Source organism: Amborella trichopoda, chromosome 7 (assembly GCF_054954075.1).
Source record: "Amborella trichopoda isolate Santa Cruz 75 chromosome 7, AtrichopodaSantaCruz75HAP2 v2.0, whole genome shotgun sequence".
NCBI classification, from domain to species: Eukaryota; Viridiplantae; Streptophyta; class Magnoliopsida; order Amborellales; family Amborellaceae; genus Amborella; species Amborella trichopoda.
In genome coordinates, this window is record NC_142342.1 from 43,764,509 (window position 1) to 43,783,085 (window position 18,577).

General features: G+C 36.1%; 1 protein-coding gene across 10 annotated transcripts; it reads right to left on the reverse strand.

The window, feature by feature from the left end:
- Window positions 1–6,976: 6,976 nt before the first annotated feature.
- LOC18423142 (defensin-like protein) lies at window positions 6,977–18,510 on the reverse strand. 10 transcript variants are annotated; one of them, XR_016059051.1, is made up of 6 exons: window positions 18,277–18,508; window positions 15,136–15,189; window positions 14,174–14,277; window positions 13,499–13,861; window positions 8,180–8,218; window positions 6,977–7,635 (listed from the first exon to the last, which is right to left on the reverse strand). XR_016059051.1 is itself a non-coding variant. In XM_011627210.3 (5 exons), the coding sequence occupies exons 1-5, from the start codon at window positions 18,350–18,352 to the stop codon at window positions 7,513–7,515; spliced, it is 396 nt and encodes a 131-aa protein (XP_011625512.1). In that variant the 5' UTR covers window positions 18,353–18,510; the 3' UTR covers window positions 6,977–7,512. The 10 variants fall into 10 exon arrangements, 6 of the variants coding, with proteins under 6 accessions (XP_011625512.1, XP_088727703.1, XP_020526329.1 ...); XR_016059052.1 differs by having other exon boundaries at window positions 8,018–8,218; XR_016059049.1 differs by having other exon boundaries at window positions 17,633–18,304.
- Window positions 18,511–18,577: the final 67 nt, after the last annotated feature.

The window sequence follows — 18,577 nt, forward strand, 5'->3', positions numbered from 1 at the left end:
CCTCAATTGAATGACAGAAATATCCAAGTTATTTAGAGTTATAAATGAAGAATGCATTGTTTAGAATTAGTAATTAAGGAAGAACAAGAGTTATTTTTGTTATTTGGCAAGCAAATTCCATGCATGTACCAAACGACAAAAATGCCGTTAATTGCTAATTTGAATTAGTTTGTTTCTCATTTGTATACCTAAACCTTAACAAGCATGATATTTTGGCATTTGGTTGGGGTTTTTTGGGAGATCAAATTATTAAAATGCCCCTAATTTTTTCTCCTTCCCAATAACCAAGGAGAATTAGGGAATTTTTTTACATATTTTTTTCTTTTTTAAAGAGATATTCATGGGAAATGAAAAGAAAAAAACAACCTCTTAAATGTTAATTGGAACCATTTGACCTTTTTTAATGATTTTGTTAAGGGGTTTAACCTTTTAAAACAATATTTTCCTCTTTTATTTCAAGTTAAATGAGTATGCTTAGGGTTTCAAAATAATGAAAGTTATCATTTTGTCATTATTCAAGCTTTGTTTCAATTATTTGAGGTCGATTACATAAATTATGTTTCGCTATTCTGCTTTATCAATTGTCATACATAAGTTTAGATAAGTTTAGAATTTATTAAAATATACGGCAAAGTTTTATGCTGACTGTTCTCTTATTTTTAATTAGCATGCATATGGGAATCATGGGCTCACCAAAATTTCCGTGTGCTCATGTATTTTATGATCGTTAGGCCTCGTCTTTAACATCAATGAAGCTTTTCTCGAGTATTGTTGTGATAAACTTTTAAATACTTTTTTATATATTCAAATGTTTTTATTTTGGATCGGGTTCGGATCCACCCAGATTTGGATCTGGATTTGAAATTATATATATAAGATTTGAATTAGAATCTGGATCCGTATCGGATCCAATGTTGTATATTATAAAGTTAAAATATAATTATAAAAGTTCAAATAATTATATATATTATATATACGGGGAAATAATGAATATATCTGTTATATATACTTTTATTAAAAAAATACTTAAAAATTATCATTATTATTCGTATATCTGTTTTTTCAACTCCCCATCAATTTTTTTAAAAAACAATGGAACCGTCTGTTTTCAGTTTTTCAAAAATTGAAATCTTTAAAATTTTGTTTTTCAAAAATCAAAGTTTTTAAAGTTTTTGGTGTTTTAAAAATAAAAAATTAAGAATTTTTGGTTATTTGAAAATCAGATTTTTTGGTTTTTCAAAATTTTTGGTTATTTTTGTTGAACTCCAAAAAAAAATGATATTTTTTACTTTAATTATTTTAATACCACAAATCTAAATCAGATATGCGAGAATGGCTTTTTGGTTTGTACGACTACGACGGCATGAAGTTTGGTCTTGTAAGGGTTCGTGTCCCATTACAGACAAATATTTACACCACTTTAAAAATGCTAATAGTTTTTGAGTTAAAAAAAGAAGAGTCCAATCAGAATGAAAGCCAAGACAGCTTGTAAAGAGCTCTGCTACGTATGAAGCACTACTAAAACCCGAACCTGCAGCTTACTAATAAGTTAGTGTTTATACTATAAATTTTAGTTTTTTGAAAAATCGAAAATGAGCAGTTTTATTTTTTTTAAAAGAAAAAGTTGTTAGGAAGTTGAAAAAATTGATGTGCGCATGAACGAAAACTTTGAGGTATTTCCATAAGTACCGTAAATATAACGGGTAAATATGTTATTTTCCTTATATATATATATAATTTTAAAAAATTGGGTTGGATCTGGTTTGGATCCTCCTTTGGATATAGATTTTGGATTTGTATAAAAAATTTTGATCCAATGGGTCCATACCTTGATAGGATCTGAATTTTGGGTTTCGAATCTGGATGGTAAGGCGCTAAATGGATGATTAATATTCCATCGTTGTACCTGGCACAAAGCTCATTCTTTATGTTAAATGTAAAGCCGCACCTCCAAACTGGAAGGATGGCCTCGAAATCTGCTCCTGAAATATGTTCTTAAAATTGTACAGATTTGGTGGATCCAAATAATGTTGTTTGATATTAATGGTGTTAGAGATTATTTTTCTCTTTTTTTGGATCCATAGTTTTCAAGGCTGAGGTGCTTTTTAGTTTTGAAATTGCATTTTTTTTTTTTGTAGAATTTTGAAGTGTGCATGAAATTGTGGATCTTAGACAAAGCTCTAAGCCTTGTGCCTGCCCTAGATTTATTATGAAGTCTTCCCACGCATAGTATACTTGCATAGGAGCAAAATGTTTATTTGCTCGCTCGAGTAAAAAATGTTCTTGCAATGAATTTTTTGGGCTTAGAAATTTGGGAATCCATTTTAATATCATATATTTTTTTAAGAAAAATAAATTGAATTTTGAGCTGTTTTAACGTTTAGATCTTGTTGCTATCCAAAAGTTGGATGGTGTTTGTTGAATTTTGGGACATTTTCTTTTCAAGCTCGGCGTGCCTTTTTTTTTTTTTTGGAGTTTATCTTTAGGTAATCAGTTCCATTTCTAATATTTGAGGTTTTGAGAAGTCTTAGCTTGGTTTTTGCATGAGAAAGTAAATGGACAAGTTACTCCGGGGGGACTCATTTTACTCATGTGCCATGACTTGAATTTTGATACATGGTTACATTGTAATTTTTTCTCCATTTTATTGCAATATCAGTTGCATTTGAACTTTATTTCGACTGTGAAATGAATGTAATAATTAGCAACTCAAATGCATTCCCCATATTTATGTATTTTTAGTAGTAATAAAAATCTATGGTGTAGTACCCCATTTTTTTTGGAAATGCATAAAATTTAGCTTTTTAAGAAATTGTAGCAATATTTCTTTCGATCCAGATCACCAATTCGCCAATCCAAACTGATTTGCCAACCATTGATTCGCCCGACCCATCCAGGTTTTGTAATGTATTGTTACAAATATTTTAGACATCCTCCAACAACTAGACCTCGTTAAGTATTATCCTATATACCAATTGGGCAAGAAAAGTAGCTGGCAACCTAATCCTACGATCCAAAATATCGTTATTGTTTATATTTAAAAAATGCATTATAAAACTTAGAGGGATTTGTTTGGCTACTTCTACACATTGTATATATACTTAAGAGACAATATCCTATTATATCATATTTTTAACTTCTATATCTTATTATAAATTGAAAATATTACTTTAAGCAAAAGGATTTTATCTTTTCTATCTTCCAACCCTCTAAATCCTTTTGACCATGTATCATTGACCTCAACAATTTATGAAATGACTATTTATCTCTCTCACATTATCGTCTCTTTCTTTCAAAACTCTCTCTAAAATCCAAATTCTATCTTTCTTTCACATCATCGTCTCTCTCTCTTTCAAAACTCCATATCTCTCGTTAAAACTCAAACTCTATCTCTCTCTAAAACTCAAACTCTATATTTCTCTCTCTAAAACTCTATCTCTCTCACACATAAGAAGGTGTGCTTGTGTTCAAGCTCAAGCTAGAACCCTTGGTTGATAAACTCACCAAGAAGCGAAGAGAGAGAGATGGAGTTTTAGATAAAGATAAATGGAGTTTGAATAGGGTGTTATTTTAGTGTTTATTTGGGTAAAAAATCTATGGTCAAAGGGGTCCAGGGGATTGTAAGGTAGAAAAAATGGAGATTTTTTGCTTATAAGTAATATTTTCAATTTTTGGATCTCATGAGATATAGAATTAAAAATAAAGGATAAAAAGATATTTTCCCATGTACTCAATATTTTTGAACTAAATATTAGAGAAACTGGAAGAGATATTAAGCGGACCAAACTCATTCCTCATTTAATTACCATATGTAGACCATCTTTTTATCATATTTCCAAAAATAAATGATCATAAGAGAAATTCAGATCATAATGTTTTGTCAGTTTTATCAAACTTATATGTGAGAGAGAAGAGGAGTTCAAATCAAATTGTTTTTGCCAGTTTCACCAATCTCATGGGCGTAAGAAAGATTCAAACCGTTTTTTTGTCAAATTTACAAAACCCTTCATTATGAAATAGAGAGCGGGAGAAACAGGGCACCTCTGAATCAAGGTGCTTCAAGACTAAAGATCATCCGACTGCAGCGACTGCCAGTTTTTTGAAACCCGGGGTCAAAGAGATTGCTGCCGATCAGAACATGGCCACCCTTGTTGCCGCCTGCAAATACCTCACCCTGTTGTAAGTACTGAGGCGCCCTGCCCCCACCAGCAAATTCCTCTGCGCCGCCCCACCGGCGGTCCAGTTCCTCTGGCACCCTCTGCAAAAAGTGCCTCAGCTGGTTTACACTTTTATTGTTGAAATAGCAAAACTTGGTTTCCTTACTCTTACAACGAGGGAACCGAACTGAATTTTCAGGCCTTCTCAACGATTGTTTGTCCTCTCTTGGTTGAAACCAATGGTTTAAAAAACGGATCGGTGACTCGGATCGAATTCTCAAAAAATCGATTCGGATCGGCGAATCGGCGATCCGGATCGAGAATCGGGTGATTCGGTCTGAATAAAGCTTTAAAAAAATCCGAAAAAATTATTAAAATTCATTATAAATATTGTTTTTTAGAAATTCAATAAGAAATGAGGGTATTCCATTAAGAATTTTCATGTTTTTGGATGAATATGCGAATATTGATATGTTCTTTCCCTGCATGAACCGCCATTCAGCATTTAATTTACATCACACAAAAGGATAAACATAAACTTATCATGGAATAAGTATATCAACATACATAGACTACAATAAAGCATAAAATTAGTAACATATGATTTAAAAATAAAATGATAGATGACGTTATTGTTCTTCTTGGTCATGCTGGTGCCATTGATTGAATTCGTTTAACAATTCATTGATTCGATCTAAAAACGAATCATCGATATTAGCAGGCGTCTGACTATTCCCAAATCCTTGAGTGTTAGTGTTTTGTTGTGTTCCCAATCTAAAATCTCCGAAGATTGTCCATCTTTCATGCTCACCTGCATTATCGTGCTCATCCCTACATTGTTGCTGTTGGGACTCGATATGTGAATAATATGGCTAGGATAGGGTGGCTTCAGAATCATCATCTATCTCATTTTCTCTTTGAATAATATGGATTAAAAAAAAAAATAACAAATTTTCAAAAAAATCGATCATGGATTAAAAAAAAAAAATCACAAATTTTCAAGAAATTCTATCATGGATTACAAAAAAAAATTCGATCATGGATTAAAAAAAAAAATCACAAATTTTCAAAAAATTCAATCATGGATTACAAAAAATTCGATCATGGATTACATAAAATTCAATCATGGATTACGTAAAATTCGATCATGGATTACAAAAAAAAACAAATAAAAAAAAACAAAAAATTCGATCGTGGATTATAAAAAAAGAAAAAAACAATTCGATCATGGATTACAAAAAATTCAATCATGGATTACAAAAAACTCTATCAAGGGTTACAAAAAAAACAAAAAACAAAAAATTCGATCATGGATTACAAAAAAAAAAACAAACATTTCGATCATGGATTACAAAAAAAAAACAAACATTTCGATCATGGATTACAAAACATTCGATCATGGATTACAAAATATTCTATCATGGGTTACAAAAAAAAAAAAAAAAACAAAAAATTCGATTATGGATTACAAAAAAAAAAACCAAACATTTCGATCATGGATTACAAAAAATTCGGGCGAGTCCGGTTCGACTCGGTGTTTTTTTAAACACTGGTTGAAACTGATTTTCTTCGATTTCCGAATTTATTGGGATCCTTTTCCCCCAAGAGCTTGAACACACTTTCCTTTGGCCATTTGGGAGCTTTTTCTTGGGGATTTCCGAAATTTCCAGCGTGTTTTGGTTGGAAAATTCAATTTTCCGGTGATTTTGGCCTGAAATAATTGAAAGTGGGTATCTTTTGGTTCTCTGGCGGAGAATCACATCATTGGAAGGGAGGGAAGACCGAATAAATAGTTGTTTCTTTTATATTTGCATGCTAAAGGAAAGTATTTATGTTATCAATTTCCACGTTTTGGTATTTTACATTTTGAAATTTAAGAGAAGAAGGCAACCTTGTACGAAAGATAAATAGTATCTTTGTATACATTCTTTTTGGTAATACATTTATTGCCATTAGATTTCACATCTAGGTATATTTGTAACTTTCTTATACCAAAGGCAAATGATGTTATAACTTCAGGCACGAGGATATAACATCTTCAACCTAGCCACGAGAAAAGAGAAAAAGAAAACCTAGCAACCAACCTCAAAAAAGAAAAAAGAGAAAAAGAAAAGAAACCTCAACAGTACTATGGAAAAAATATGATATGATCAGATTGAACAGAGAGAGGAGATTGTCCAAAATTTTGATGGTTGGATCTAAGTTAAAAAAAACATTTTTTTTTCTTGAAAATAATCACATGGTGATTCTTGGGTAGATCTCAAATTTTCATATCAAAATCGTTTTAAGTAGCTCTTTCACCCATGGGAGTGCGTGTATAGTAATGCTTCCATGAGATCACACCACACGTGATCTTGTGAAAGAGGATAGCATGGTACTCTAGACTATACAAACTTCATTTCACACTAAAAAATCTCATTTCATTTCAGTGTATATGCTTTGCAAATGTACTCAACTTCCACTAAAAAAGTGTCAGCATAATTCTACTCAAGTTTGTCTTATTACATAATTTCATTCATTTGATGTCGCATTGACACAGGTCAAGGGATAGTTTTGAAGTGCAAATGGGGTGGTAAATAGGGTGGTGTCTGTGAGAATCAAAACCACAACGTGTTGGAGGAAGAGGGGGAGGGTATTGACTAATGTGTGGGGGTGCTACCACCACGACCCCAGCCCCATTCCCAAGATGGTGAAGACCTGCCTTCATGGTTTTTATGTGAGAGGAGTTACCCATTAAATTCTACCCTAAAATTAAGCACTCATCCGCTGAGCATCAAGAACAACAGATCTCAATAAATGCTCTTAATCAAACTCAAAACTATTTCAACCAGTTCATAATCATTCATTAGCATATAAAGGGTGGTTACAAGAGAGAGATCCACTTCCTTAAAATGAGATAAAAAAACTAGGCACTAGAACATGGACTGGAATCATGCATTAGCATATAAAGGGTCGTTACAAGAGAGATCCACTTCCTTAAAATGAGATAAAAAAACTAAGCACTAGAACATGGACTGGATGACACTCTGCTATATGATGGCACCACTTCTATTTTAACAGGGTTAGTTGGGTTCTCTCTCTTTTCCATAGTCTAGAGATAAATATAGAACCAGACAATTTTCCTTTAGTATAAAAAGGTCAAACTCACCCCTAACCCTCAAATGTGAAATCAGGCTGTTGAAGGAGAACCAATGACCACACTCGAAGTATGAGAAATTCCTTTCTGGACCTCGTGGGGAGAAATGATACCCCCAAGCTGTCCAATGCTACATGTGACAGTGTTTGTGTACAAAAGATAACTTCCTCATTGTATACAATCCACACAGAAGTGAGGGTTCTCAATGAGAAGTGATTATTAAGCTGATGTGCATGGCACGTCCTCGGCGAAAAGAAAGCACTCTGCAGGTGAAGGTGTGGGCTGAGGTTTGGGAGGTCTATTTGGATGAACCATGTCTACAGTTGCTGAGGGAATATTAAACTGCAACATGATGAAAACAACATTAGGATTTAACTATAAAAATTCTCACCACATGATATATTGAGATTGATTAAAGATCAAAATTCTTTAACACCCCCACTTTTCATATAAATACAGGTCCCCGAGATCTTCATGCTTAGATTACCAAGACCAAGTACCAATCTCTCTCTCCCTCCCTCCCCCCCCCCCCCCCCCCTTCCCCCCTCCCCCCTTTCAAAAAAAAAAAAAATACGCACACACACAAAAATAATGCCTTTAAGCAAGCATTCAATATTTATTAAGATCGGATTCCCTAAAGCCATATGTCAAGCTTACACCTCTTGGACTCAATAAGAAACCACGTCTTTAATTAAAATAAAAAGGAAACCATTTGTGGAATTACCCTCAATCAAATAGGAATAGTATGTGCTGAGGAGCAATTAACAACATAATCATAGTCTTCCAATAATCCAGTGTATGTATCTTGTACTTATGTTTATGCAGAAGCCCATGGATGCAAGAATATGAAGTTTAAAAACCTCAACCTCTTTTAGCTTCTACTGACCTTATGTGCACAACCTGCGATACAGGCATGGAAGCATTTCTGTGTACATAAAACAAGCATCATTCATACATATGTTGATTATAAACTGGAGGAGGAAAACATGAGATATATAAAGGATCAACAAAGAAGAGTAATCAACTTCACAAATTTTAAAGTGTAATAGAGATTCCTAAGTACTCAACAGGTCTCAGTTCTACCACTCAAACTAACATACAGATGTTATAACTGTTATCTTCTCAGGCACACATGAACAATCACAGAACAACATCACAAAATGCAAACCAAACAAAAGGTAATACTGTAAAACTCACATGTATGAAATATTATCTTTGGTGTAAAAAGGTCACAATCACCCCTGTCCATTAGATGTGAAGGTGGGTGACTGAGGGTGTGTCATTGACCACGCTCGGAGTCCAAGGAAATTTTCTTGGACTTTTCGTAGAAAAATGACACATCCCAGCCATCCAATTTCACATAGGAGTGTTTTTGACTTTGCATACAAAAAGAGGCAGGCTCATCGTATACAATTCCTAACATGAAATATGGCGACTTCTACAATTATTTTGCATGGCCGTGGACGGAAAAACACTACTGTAGTTTCAAATCCTATGCACTATATTCATTTCTTTGAAACAAGAGCATATTGCAACTTTGATTCAGACCCCCTAGTGAAACTCCTTTTTAATGGATAACAAATGATTGTGATTTGTTTTAGAGATATAAGTAAATTGAAGGGCCTTGGGCTCTATATCTGGGCAATTCCAATTTATAAAAATTAGCAAGTTGATTGAGTTGACAAATGTGATGCCATCTATCATCTTGAGTTTGTAACTTGAACTCTATTGATTAGTCGTTGTTGAGAATTTCATTCCTAGAATCAAAGCTTTTTCCTTCGATGACCAGGTACCAGCTTAAAAAACTTGTTCATCAAGGTGGGAATGGATATTTACCCAAAAAAAAGGGGGGAATGGACGGCAATGTGTTGATCAAAAAACATTTCCTTGTTTGTTTCCTCCAAAACATATTATTGGGTTTGCTGGTCTACATGTGTAGACCTTGAAAATTGTCATGGGATCCACTAGAAGTTTGAGGAGGGCCTTGGATGATTCTCTAGATTTCTTTGATATCAGAGAGTGACAGAGCTAATTAGTTTGAGGGCCTGGAGCTCTTTCTAAAGCAGGGTGATTTCTTCTGAAGGTGCATTGCATTCACACTCTTTCATCTATGGTTTGTAGACTTCACCATTTTTTTAGGTAGTCTTGCAGGGAAGTAGTTCCCTACCCGCTGTAGAAATGGAATTCAAGATGTCAAGTTGTAGCACCCGCCACCTTGACCACATGGCCTTGAGCCCAGTCCTAAACTTGATCAAATAACTTGAATTCACACATTCATCATCAAGTCAAATATTTCGTTTTATAAAAAAAGCAATGGCGATTATTGTTTAATCATTGGGAGAAATTACACATCAACTTAATCTGAACAGGCACATAGAGACTGAGACTTAAGAGTAGGGAGACACAAAGAAGACAGACAGCAGATGATGATACAGAGAGTCAAAAGGAGAACATATATAATAGATCTTACTTCATCAAAAAAAAAACTACCAATCTTCCACTAATAAAGGATTGAGGCTCTCGCGCTCCTCAGGTAGCATGTCCTCCAACCACTAGTCTCTCTATACACACGATAACAATCAAAGCAATCGATCTACTGAGATGGAAGGCTTCTTTCATAAGAAGAAGGTGCCATGGGTATTAAACTCTTTCAAAGCCCAACAAATGGCAGTATGCGAGTTGTCCTCAACCATGAGGGAACCAGAAAAGGTGCTTGCATATAATCTTAGACCAATCAGAAGAGAAAAGTTCGGAAAACCAGTTAGGACCCGGTTTCAGATGAGGTCCCTTCAATGTTGATATGATATACTTGGGTGGAAGGGTATCCATGTTGCCATTCGTTGAGTGCACACTTCAGCATCCTTTGCTGTCACCATCTCTAATGAAGTCCAAGGATGTCTCTCCTTAAAACTCCAAGAAATCTAGACCCTAGAGTGCTCCTTAATTTTGATTTGTAACAAAACCACTATTAGACAATATATAATATTATAAAAGAATGACAAATATTCATTACATGGTGAAAGAAATGGCACTATTTTTAGGACTTGAAATCCCCCACACACATGCACATACACACAGGTACGCACACACACACACACTCGCGTCAATGTCTATGTACCATTTGAGACATCAAATAGTACATGCAAAGAATAATATTCAATAAATACACCGAAGATAAGTTATCAAGCCCCCAGTTTTTAATACTTGACTTGTATTAGATAATAGTTAGGTCTTTATATAGTCACAAAAAAATAGGCAGCCCACAAGCAGAGTGGCCCTTACAGACAAAGAAACCAAAAGATGGGCTCTATACCTTCCCCAAAATCAAAAAGTTGGGACTGGTGCACAACTGTGTAGAAATTTAAAAAAAATGATGGGCTGTACAATCCCACTCCCCCAAAATATGGTGAGAACACAGGTAGCTATCCCCCTGTGGGTCTACTTGCCACACTTTGGCTATGCCAACAGGGAATTACCTAGTTGGCCTCCTACCAAACATGTAATGGTGCCTGTAAAGGTTAGAAATGTGGTCAAACAAAGGGCTAAAACTCCAGGGACATTGGGCTCTTTTTGACACCCATACATGATGTTCTCTGAATCTCCCTCCACTACGAGGGAGTTGCCATTTGCTCCCAGTTTGATGGACTCTTTTCAATCCTCTAAGGAGAGTGATAGTTTTGGCCATTGTTGAATTGACAATGCTGACGTATCCTGAGAAATAGAAGATTGCATTTCCTTGACTTTCTCTAAAGATGCCACCGACGCAGGCTAGTAAAGGGTTGTTGAGAACTTGAAGTTTAGCTTAGTGGACCCTTGAACCAGAGGTCTACATGTTCCCAATCTTGGGATGGCTAAAGCCTTGAAAGAGCGGATACCCACCAGTTTGTCACAAAATTACAGCTGAGAAGCTATTAAGTCCTTTGTAACATTTGGCCCAAAAAAGTTTGGCTAGATTATTTCCCTTTGAAAATTTGAGGGTTCCTTTCCCGCCATATGGACCAAATTGTGGCAAGCACAGAAGCTTCATACATGAAAAGACCTATAGTGGGGTATTGGGGGAAAATAAGGCCTGGAACAATTGCTCTATTAGTGCTCAACATCATCCAAACCCAAGCGAAAGCTTGCGGCAGGGCAGGCCACAATTGGGTCACAGCCATGCAGTGTAGGAAGGGGCAGTTGTTTGTTTCTTCAGCTGCTTTACAACATAATTCATTGGTTTGGGAGGTGGGAACCCTCTGTTTGAGGTGATCAGCTGTGAGAATCCGGTTGGAGAACACTGTCCAGTTGAAGGCTTGAACCTTTGGGGGAACAGAGACGGACCACACTTTGTTACTGATGGAGGGGTGATTTGGCATGGGTTTAGAACCGTGTAAAAATAAGAGACTTTGAATTTGCTGGACTTAGCCAGGGCCCAATGTATGTTATATAGGGCCTCCCATGGAAGGAAGAAGGTTTCGAGGGCCCGAGCATTGTAGCTATTTCTTGGGTTTCATTATTGAACAGTGTTCATCTTCATCTAAAGGTGGGGTTCCAAATGGTCGGCCCACAGATGGTCTCAAATGGGAGGGAGATTGTAGCATTGGGATTGGAATCAGCGAGTCCAAGGGTAGAGTTCCCGGTCCATACATCCCTCCACAAGCGAATCCATTCGCAATACTATAGTTGCCAGGATCTCCCAACCTAAGTGTTGATCCCACTGTGAAATCTCAGTCCATTGCTCGGGGAAAGGGATCTGCAAGGAATTTTAATTTTTGAATTTTGGGATCTTCGTCTCCACTATTAGGGATCTCGATCCCACTTTTAGGGATCTTGATCCCCACCTCAAAGAACAAGAAAGATTTTCTTTATTAACAGCCAGCTAGCAATGCAACTCTACATTTAATATAGTCATATTGCTTGCTCGCTATAAATAAAGAGATCCATCCTTTAAAGAGCATATATGGTCTCTTTAAGGTTAGGAACAAGATCCTCAAAAGGTTAGGATCAAAATCCCAAAAGCCTGATCAAGATCCCGCAAAGGATGGGATCGAGATCCCTAGCTTGGCGATCTTGATCGCTAACACATGCATTGTATGGACGTATACATATGTTAGGGATCCGATCTTGCTCCCAAACCTAAAAAATATGCGCTGGAGTTGACTATAAATCTAACATGTTCCGTGAATTTGGAATGGCTTTCCCTAATGCTTTCCCATGCTCCCGATGAGCAGGTATTGGGATCTCCCTTGGGGAATCAACCCAACTTGTCCATTCCATAATTGTGACAGACCAATAATTGCCACAGTTGGCCATGCTGGATCATAAATCTCCACCACCATTTGCCCAAAAGGGCAATGTTACTATCACGGAGCTTCAATCCCCGCTCTATGTCCTTTTTGGGCGTGCAGCTTCTCCCAAGCAATATAGTGAAATTTATGCGGACCACCTGCCCAGGACCATAGGAAACTCCATCATACTTTCTAGTTTGGAACACATAAAGGCAGGCATATGAAACAACATTCAGAAAACAGGAATGTTTTTGCATGTGGCTAATTAAGGCTCCAGTTGCCCAAGGATAAGTACCTATCCTTCCAGGAAGTCAGTCAGCATAAGAATGTTTCAGCGATGGCTCAAAGCTGCTTCTGTGGCATTCCTAGGCATGGGGACAGGCCAAGCATTTGGATGGGAAGGAGTCCACCCCACAGCCTAGTCTCTTGGGTAGATAACAACCTGTTTGGTGTTCCACCCCAACACCCAAGAGCTTGGTCTTTGGCCATGTTCACCTTCATTCTTATTGAAATTTTGAAACACCACAAGTATAGCCACAGGGAATTCAAATATCCTGGAGTGGCATTGCAAAAGACATGAGGGTCGTCGGCTTATTGCAGGTGGGTTATTTCCGGGCCAAACCTAGAACAATTGATACCCGTCAAGTTTCCTCATTAGGAGAGGCAAGAGATTGAGTGGCTAAAGACTTCTGACACTAGAACAAATAGTAAAGCAGATAGTGGTGCTCTGTGCTCCCTGTCTCAGACCTCTGGAGGAATGGGAAGTACCCCTTGGGGGTTCCATAGATAAATATAGAGTAGTCAGGGGAGGCATCCAGGATTTCCCCCTTACTCCATATCTCATTTTGGTAGGACCCCATCCAAGATCGACCAATTGACGTGGTTATACCTTTTCCCAATCCAGTTTAACCACTAAGCTAGGTGTCTCGAGTGGATACCTTCATGGGCAACTAAGGCCCCATCCATGATTTGCCTATTCTGGTTGGAAGTTGTCGGACCTCCCATAGACGAGAGGCAAGGACCTTAGCTACGATTTTGCAGGAATTCTTCAGGAGACCCATTGGATGGAAATCTTTGAGATCTTCCATTCCTTCTATCCTGGGCATCAGGGCTATGAAGTTAGACTTCATATCCTTGTGAATCCCTTTGTAGTAGTAGAGCTTGTTGAAAAAGACCAGGATGTCCGGCATGAGGGAGTCACAGAATTTGCTGAACAAGATGACAGAGAAGCTATTGGGCACAAGGGCTTTGTTTCCCCCTAGGTCAGCCATCACGTACGGATTATGTGTTCAGAAAAAGGCCTGCATTATCAAGACATCATACACTAAAGAATCAGTTACTAGTACAATAAGAAATCACCAGTTTTAAACAGTAATAAAATAAGATAGATCAACAGCAATCATTATTAAAGAAAATGCATCAATACCGTGCTCATATAGTGGTACACATGAAAATTTCCATAAAAATTATCTCTCCATATATTGATCACGAATTTGCCATTTCGACTAATGACTAACAACTTATTCTATAATATGTCTAAACTTCAGTGATATTTCATAAATCATGACATCACAATCAAAATGGAGATGCAGAAAGGTGGTCAAGATAAGAACCGAAGAGTAATGGTCAGCTCCTGGAGAACGGTCAATATAAGCACTCCATTGATGGTCTTTTAGAACAGGATCTTTATAGCATATCTCATTGCATTCCCCAACACCTAAAATACAACATCAATAGTTTCAAAACACACAAGAAAGTACAGTAGAAAGAGCAAGTCAAAGCTAAAATAACTAGCAATATTTTCCAAATAAATACAATATAACTATACACCCATGCCTTGTTGCATCAAAAGTTTAGTTCTTTTGAAGTACCAAATAATGATGATAAGTAATGTTCTCTCCTCGGTCGGTACCAGAAGGCAAAAGTGTAGCGGCTTGAGAAGGAACTACCTTAAAAATTGCTCGCATACTACTGGGAAAGAAAGCCCCAGAGATATAAAGCATTGATATCAATATTGCAAAAATGAATTATTTTACAGCATGCGACCTTCCAGAATCAAGGTGCCGGGACTCGAATCAGCTAACGCACTCACCCATTGGTGACGCGAGTTACTCGGGCGAGTCTAAGTAACTCTCGCGAGTTGAGCCCATTCAAAAAAATTAATAAAAAACAAAAAAAATGTTTCGTACATATCATGCTTTTGTAAACATAGCTGCTCAAATTTCATGCTGGTAGATGGGGTGGACTCTTTATAAGAGATTAGGGGATCGAATCCCCCATGGGCAATTTTTCTAAAACCACTCTTTAAAATAAATAAAATATGTCTATAATTCCACATGTCATATATGGTGGGAATTGAAGGGGTTCAAACCCTAACATGAAGGCCATAGACGGTAGACACTAACCAACCAGACATCTAGTGGTTGTTTGAATTGAGTTGAACATAACTAGATTTATAATGCCAAACGTAAGGAGAACACCCTGCTCGGATTGGACGAGTCATGGGACATTGTCCAGAACAAATAAATTTCCCTGGAATCACTTATAGAAGAGATTTGTTAAGGAAAAAACTTACAGTCCTCCCAAGTGTCACCATCACAATCACATCCCTTTTTGCAGAAAACTCTCCCTACAAAACCAACCACAAAAATGTTAAAGAATTCAATGGTAAGTACCTCATTCTCACTCAAACTCTTAGGGAATGTGACCATAGAGGACAAAAAATTATACCAATAAGGTAAGAAGAAAGGAGGTTCCCAAGAAAGGACACAAATGCATTCCCAGGAAAGAACATTTACATGCTTGGCATACATGGCAATATGTGCACAGGCACATAAATTTTGCTAGAATAACAAAACATGATGCTAGTTTTTTTTTTTTTACCTTATCTATTTTGTTATAACTAAAAAAAAAGGAACCAAATAATAGAACAAAGAATAAAGAAAATGAAGCAACAAAATTCTAGCAAGACTCTTTCTTCACAGTAAGATCACTAGTGACAGGCTGCAAACCAAACGATGAATTCAAAACGAAATCTGCAACTGAGACACAAATCTTAACAATCCAGTATTCTGCGTTTTGCAAAATTTCCATTCATCCCATGAAAATAATCATGAGGAAGGTTCTTGATAAAATAACATCATATTAGACTTCGAAAGCTAGACTTACAACAACATCAAAGATACAAGAGGACATTCCATTTCCTTTTAATTGATTATCCAAAATTTCCACTAACAAATCTCTTTATTACCAACGTATTCAAAGAAATGAAATCAGAGGCGATAAACACTGGTTTTAGATAATTTCAAGTTTATTACCCATCACACTAGGTAGGATAAGAGGTCCAAATTGATCTGGTTAAGCAATCAATTTCTTTTTAATGTCCAACATAACCAGAAATAATGTCAAAAAAAAGACAAGCCATGCTAAACATGAGAATTTATTCTCTCAATGGAAAAAAGGCAATAGCAAACAACAGTTGAAGGGCAAAGAAAAAGGGAAAAGAGAAAAACCAAGAGCTTGGAGTTGTCTAATTAGTAATAGCAACAGCCATAAAAGGAAGTGATGAAAATTCAGAGGTAACCTATCATTAGAAAAGGAAACGAGGTAATCAATCATATTGAACCTAAACATATAAAAGTGTATCATATTGAACCTAAACATATAAAAGTGTATCATATTGAACCTAAACATATAAAAGTGTATCATATGATATAAAAGTGTATCATATTGATATAAAAGTGTATCATATTGATATAAAAGTGTATCATATGATATAAAAGTGTATCATATGATATAAAAGTGTATCATATTGATATAAAAGTGTATCATATGATATAAAAGTGTATCATATGATATAAAAGTGTATCATATTGAACCTAAACATATAAAAGTGCATCATATTGAACCTAAACATATAAAAATTCAGAGGTAACCTGTCTCTCTGTTTAAAATATCATATAGACGAAGCAAAAACAATACTAAAACAGATTGTCATTATGAGGAATAAAACTACAACAAATCTATCCAGCAATTGGATAATTATATGGACAGCAGTGATGCATGCATCATACTCTATGTTACAAAGACACAAATACGTGTGTCATCATCTGACAAGGATAGGAGTCCCAAAAACTCCAACCCCAAAATTCGCCTTTCAAACACAACAGATCCGTACACTATTTTAATAAGGGGAGAGGTTGGATTTTAGGTGACAATCAAAGTACTATTATAGTGAGACTTCAACAATAAAAGTTTAGAATAAGTGAGGTCCTCTCCTTGATGTGTCAATACATGCCAAAAACCATAGATACATGTGCCCAAGTTACATAAATCATACTACTTCATGGCAAGCATAAAACTAATTGGGGTTGTATAATTTTAGAGTAAAATCATTGAGTTTACTTTGTTGACTTAGTCACTGAGGAGCCTGAGGCTCAGTGGTAAACATTAGCCAGTAACATATACATCAAACTGTAATATAAACTAAACAATGAAGAAAATAAATATACACCATATAAAGGGATTAACCTTTTGTTCTAGGGAACGATCCAATAATCCACTGGTACACGGCATGCTATACATAACAGGGGAATCCACTGTATATTCACGATAATGGATGGTAGAGGTTAACCTTACTCGTGCAGGACCCAGATAAGAGTAATCCTAACCGTCCATCAGGAACGGATGGTGAATATTCCATGATGGCAGTGTGGTACATTTTTTCTATTTTTAATGGAAATATATCAGCATTAACCATTAATCATAATGCAATGTGGCTGTATAATCTACAAGTGCAGAGAAAAAGGTGATAATAATATAAAATTTCTGAAGATAAAAAAATTCAATTCACGATAATAGAGAAATTCGAAACATTCATCATTTCATAAACTAAATTTGACAAAGACAAATCCAACTCGGTGAATATTGCCCATGTTTTCACAGTAAAAATGGCCAAATATTAAACCCATATCAGATACTACAACTATTAAACACTTTTTCTCTAGAATTCACTGTATGCTCCATTTGATAGTGTTTCGAGAAATTCATTTGACGAATTTGATATCACTTACTGTCATTCAAGAAAATCACTTCGTATGAACACCAATCGGAAAATACTCCATTATCCCCCTTTTTTCTCACAAGAACTCCCCCTAGATTCCACGGGGATTTCATGAGCTCCCATTAGAAGCGAGTTTTTTGGTTGATAGAGAGGGCTTTGGAAAGATTCTTTTGACCCATTTTATATCATTCACTGTTGTTCAAGAAAACCACTTCATGCAAAAACCCATTTTGAAGACATCCCATAATCCCCCTTTTCTCTCACTAGAATTCCCCTAGCTTCCATGGAAAATTGTCAAGCTCCCACTACAAACAAACGTTCAGTTGATAAGAGAGGGCTATGAGGAGAGATTCATTTGACCCATTTGATAGCATTCAATCACTTCACACAAACACCCATTTTGAAGACACCCTATAACCCCCTTTTCTCTCACTAGAATTCCCACCTAGATTCCATGGAAAATTGTCATGCTCTCATTTGAAAAACACCCATTTTGAAGACACCCCATAACCCCCATTTTCTCTCACTAGAATTCCCCCCCTAGATTCCATGGAAAATTGTCATACTCTAATTAGAAACCAATGTTTCAATTTATGCGTGTGTGAGAGAGAGAGAGAGAGAGGTAAGTGAGTTCAGAGAGAGAGAGAGGCATACATGGTATCTGCATGAGAGCAGAAAACTTGTTGTTACAGTGGTTTCCACAGGGGGAGGACCATAGATCAGGAAGCATTGTGAAATTTATGAATCAGAGACTCTCCATGATACAAATCAGTGTCTGCAAGTGTATGCTTGTAAAGCAAGGACAGGAATAAAAGCGGAGATGGAAGAGATGCAGGCAACTGCTCAAAGAAAAGGGCAAAAGTCCGCAAGTGAGGTTAGTGACTCTATTTACAAATTAAAAAAAATTTAATTTTATAAAAAAAATTAAAAATTAAAAATTAAAATTTAATTTTAA

What these genes read in the sequence shown, in the direction of transcription:
- LOC18423142 (XM_088871577.1), bottom strand. Translation starts at nt 17,735, where the DNA reads ATGAAATCCCCGTGGAATCTAGGGGGAGTTCTTGTGAGAAAAAAGGGG. An exon ending in TGGTGACACTTGGGAGGACT is followed by an intron (nt 14,278 to 15,135) that starts GTAAGTTTTTTC and finishes GTTGTATTTTAG; the next exon opens with GTGTTGGGGAATGCAATGAG. An exon ending in GAGCTGACCATTACTCTTCG is followed by an intron (nt 8,219 to 14,173) that starts GTTCTTATCTTG and finishes TTATGTACACAG; the next exon opens with AAATGCTTCCATGCCTGTAT.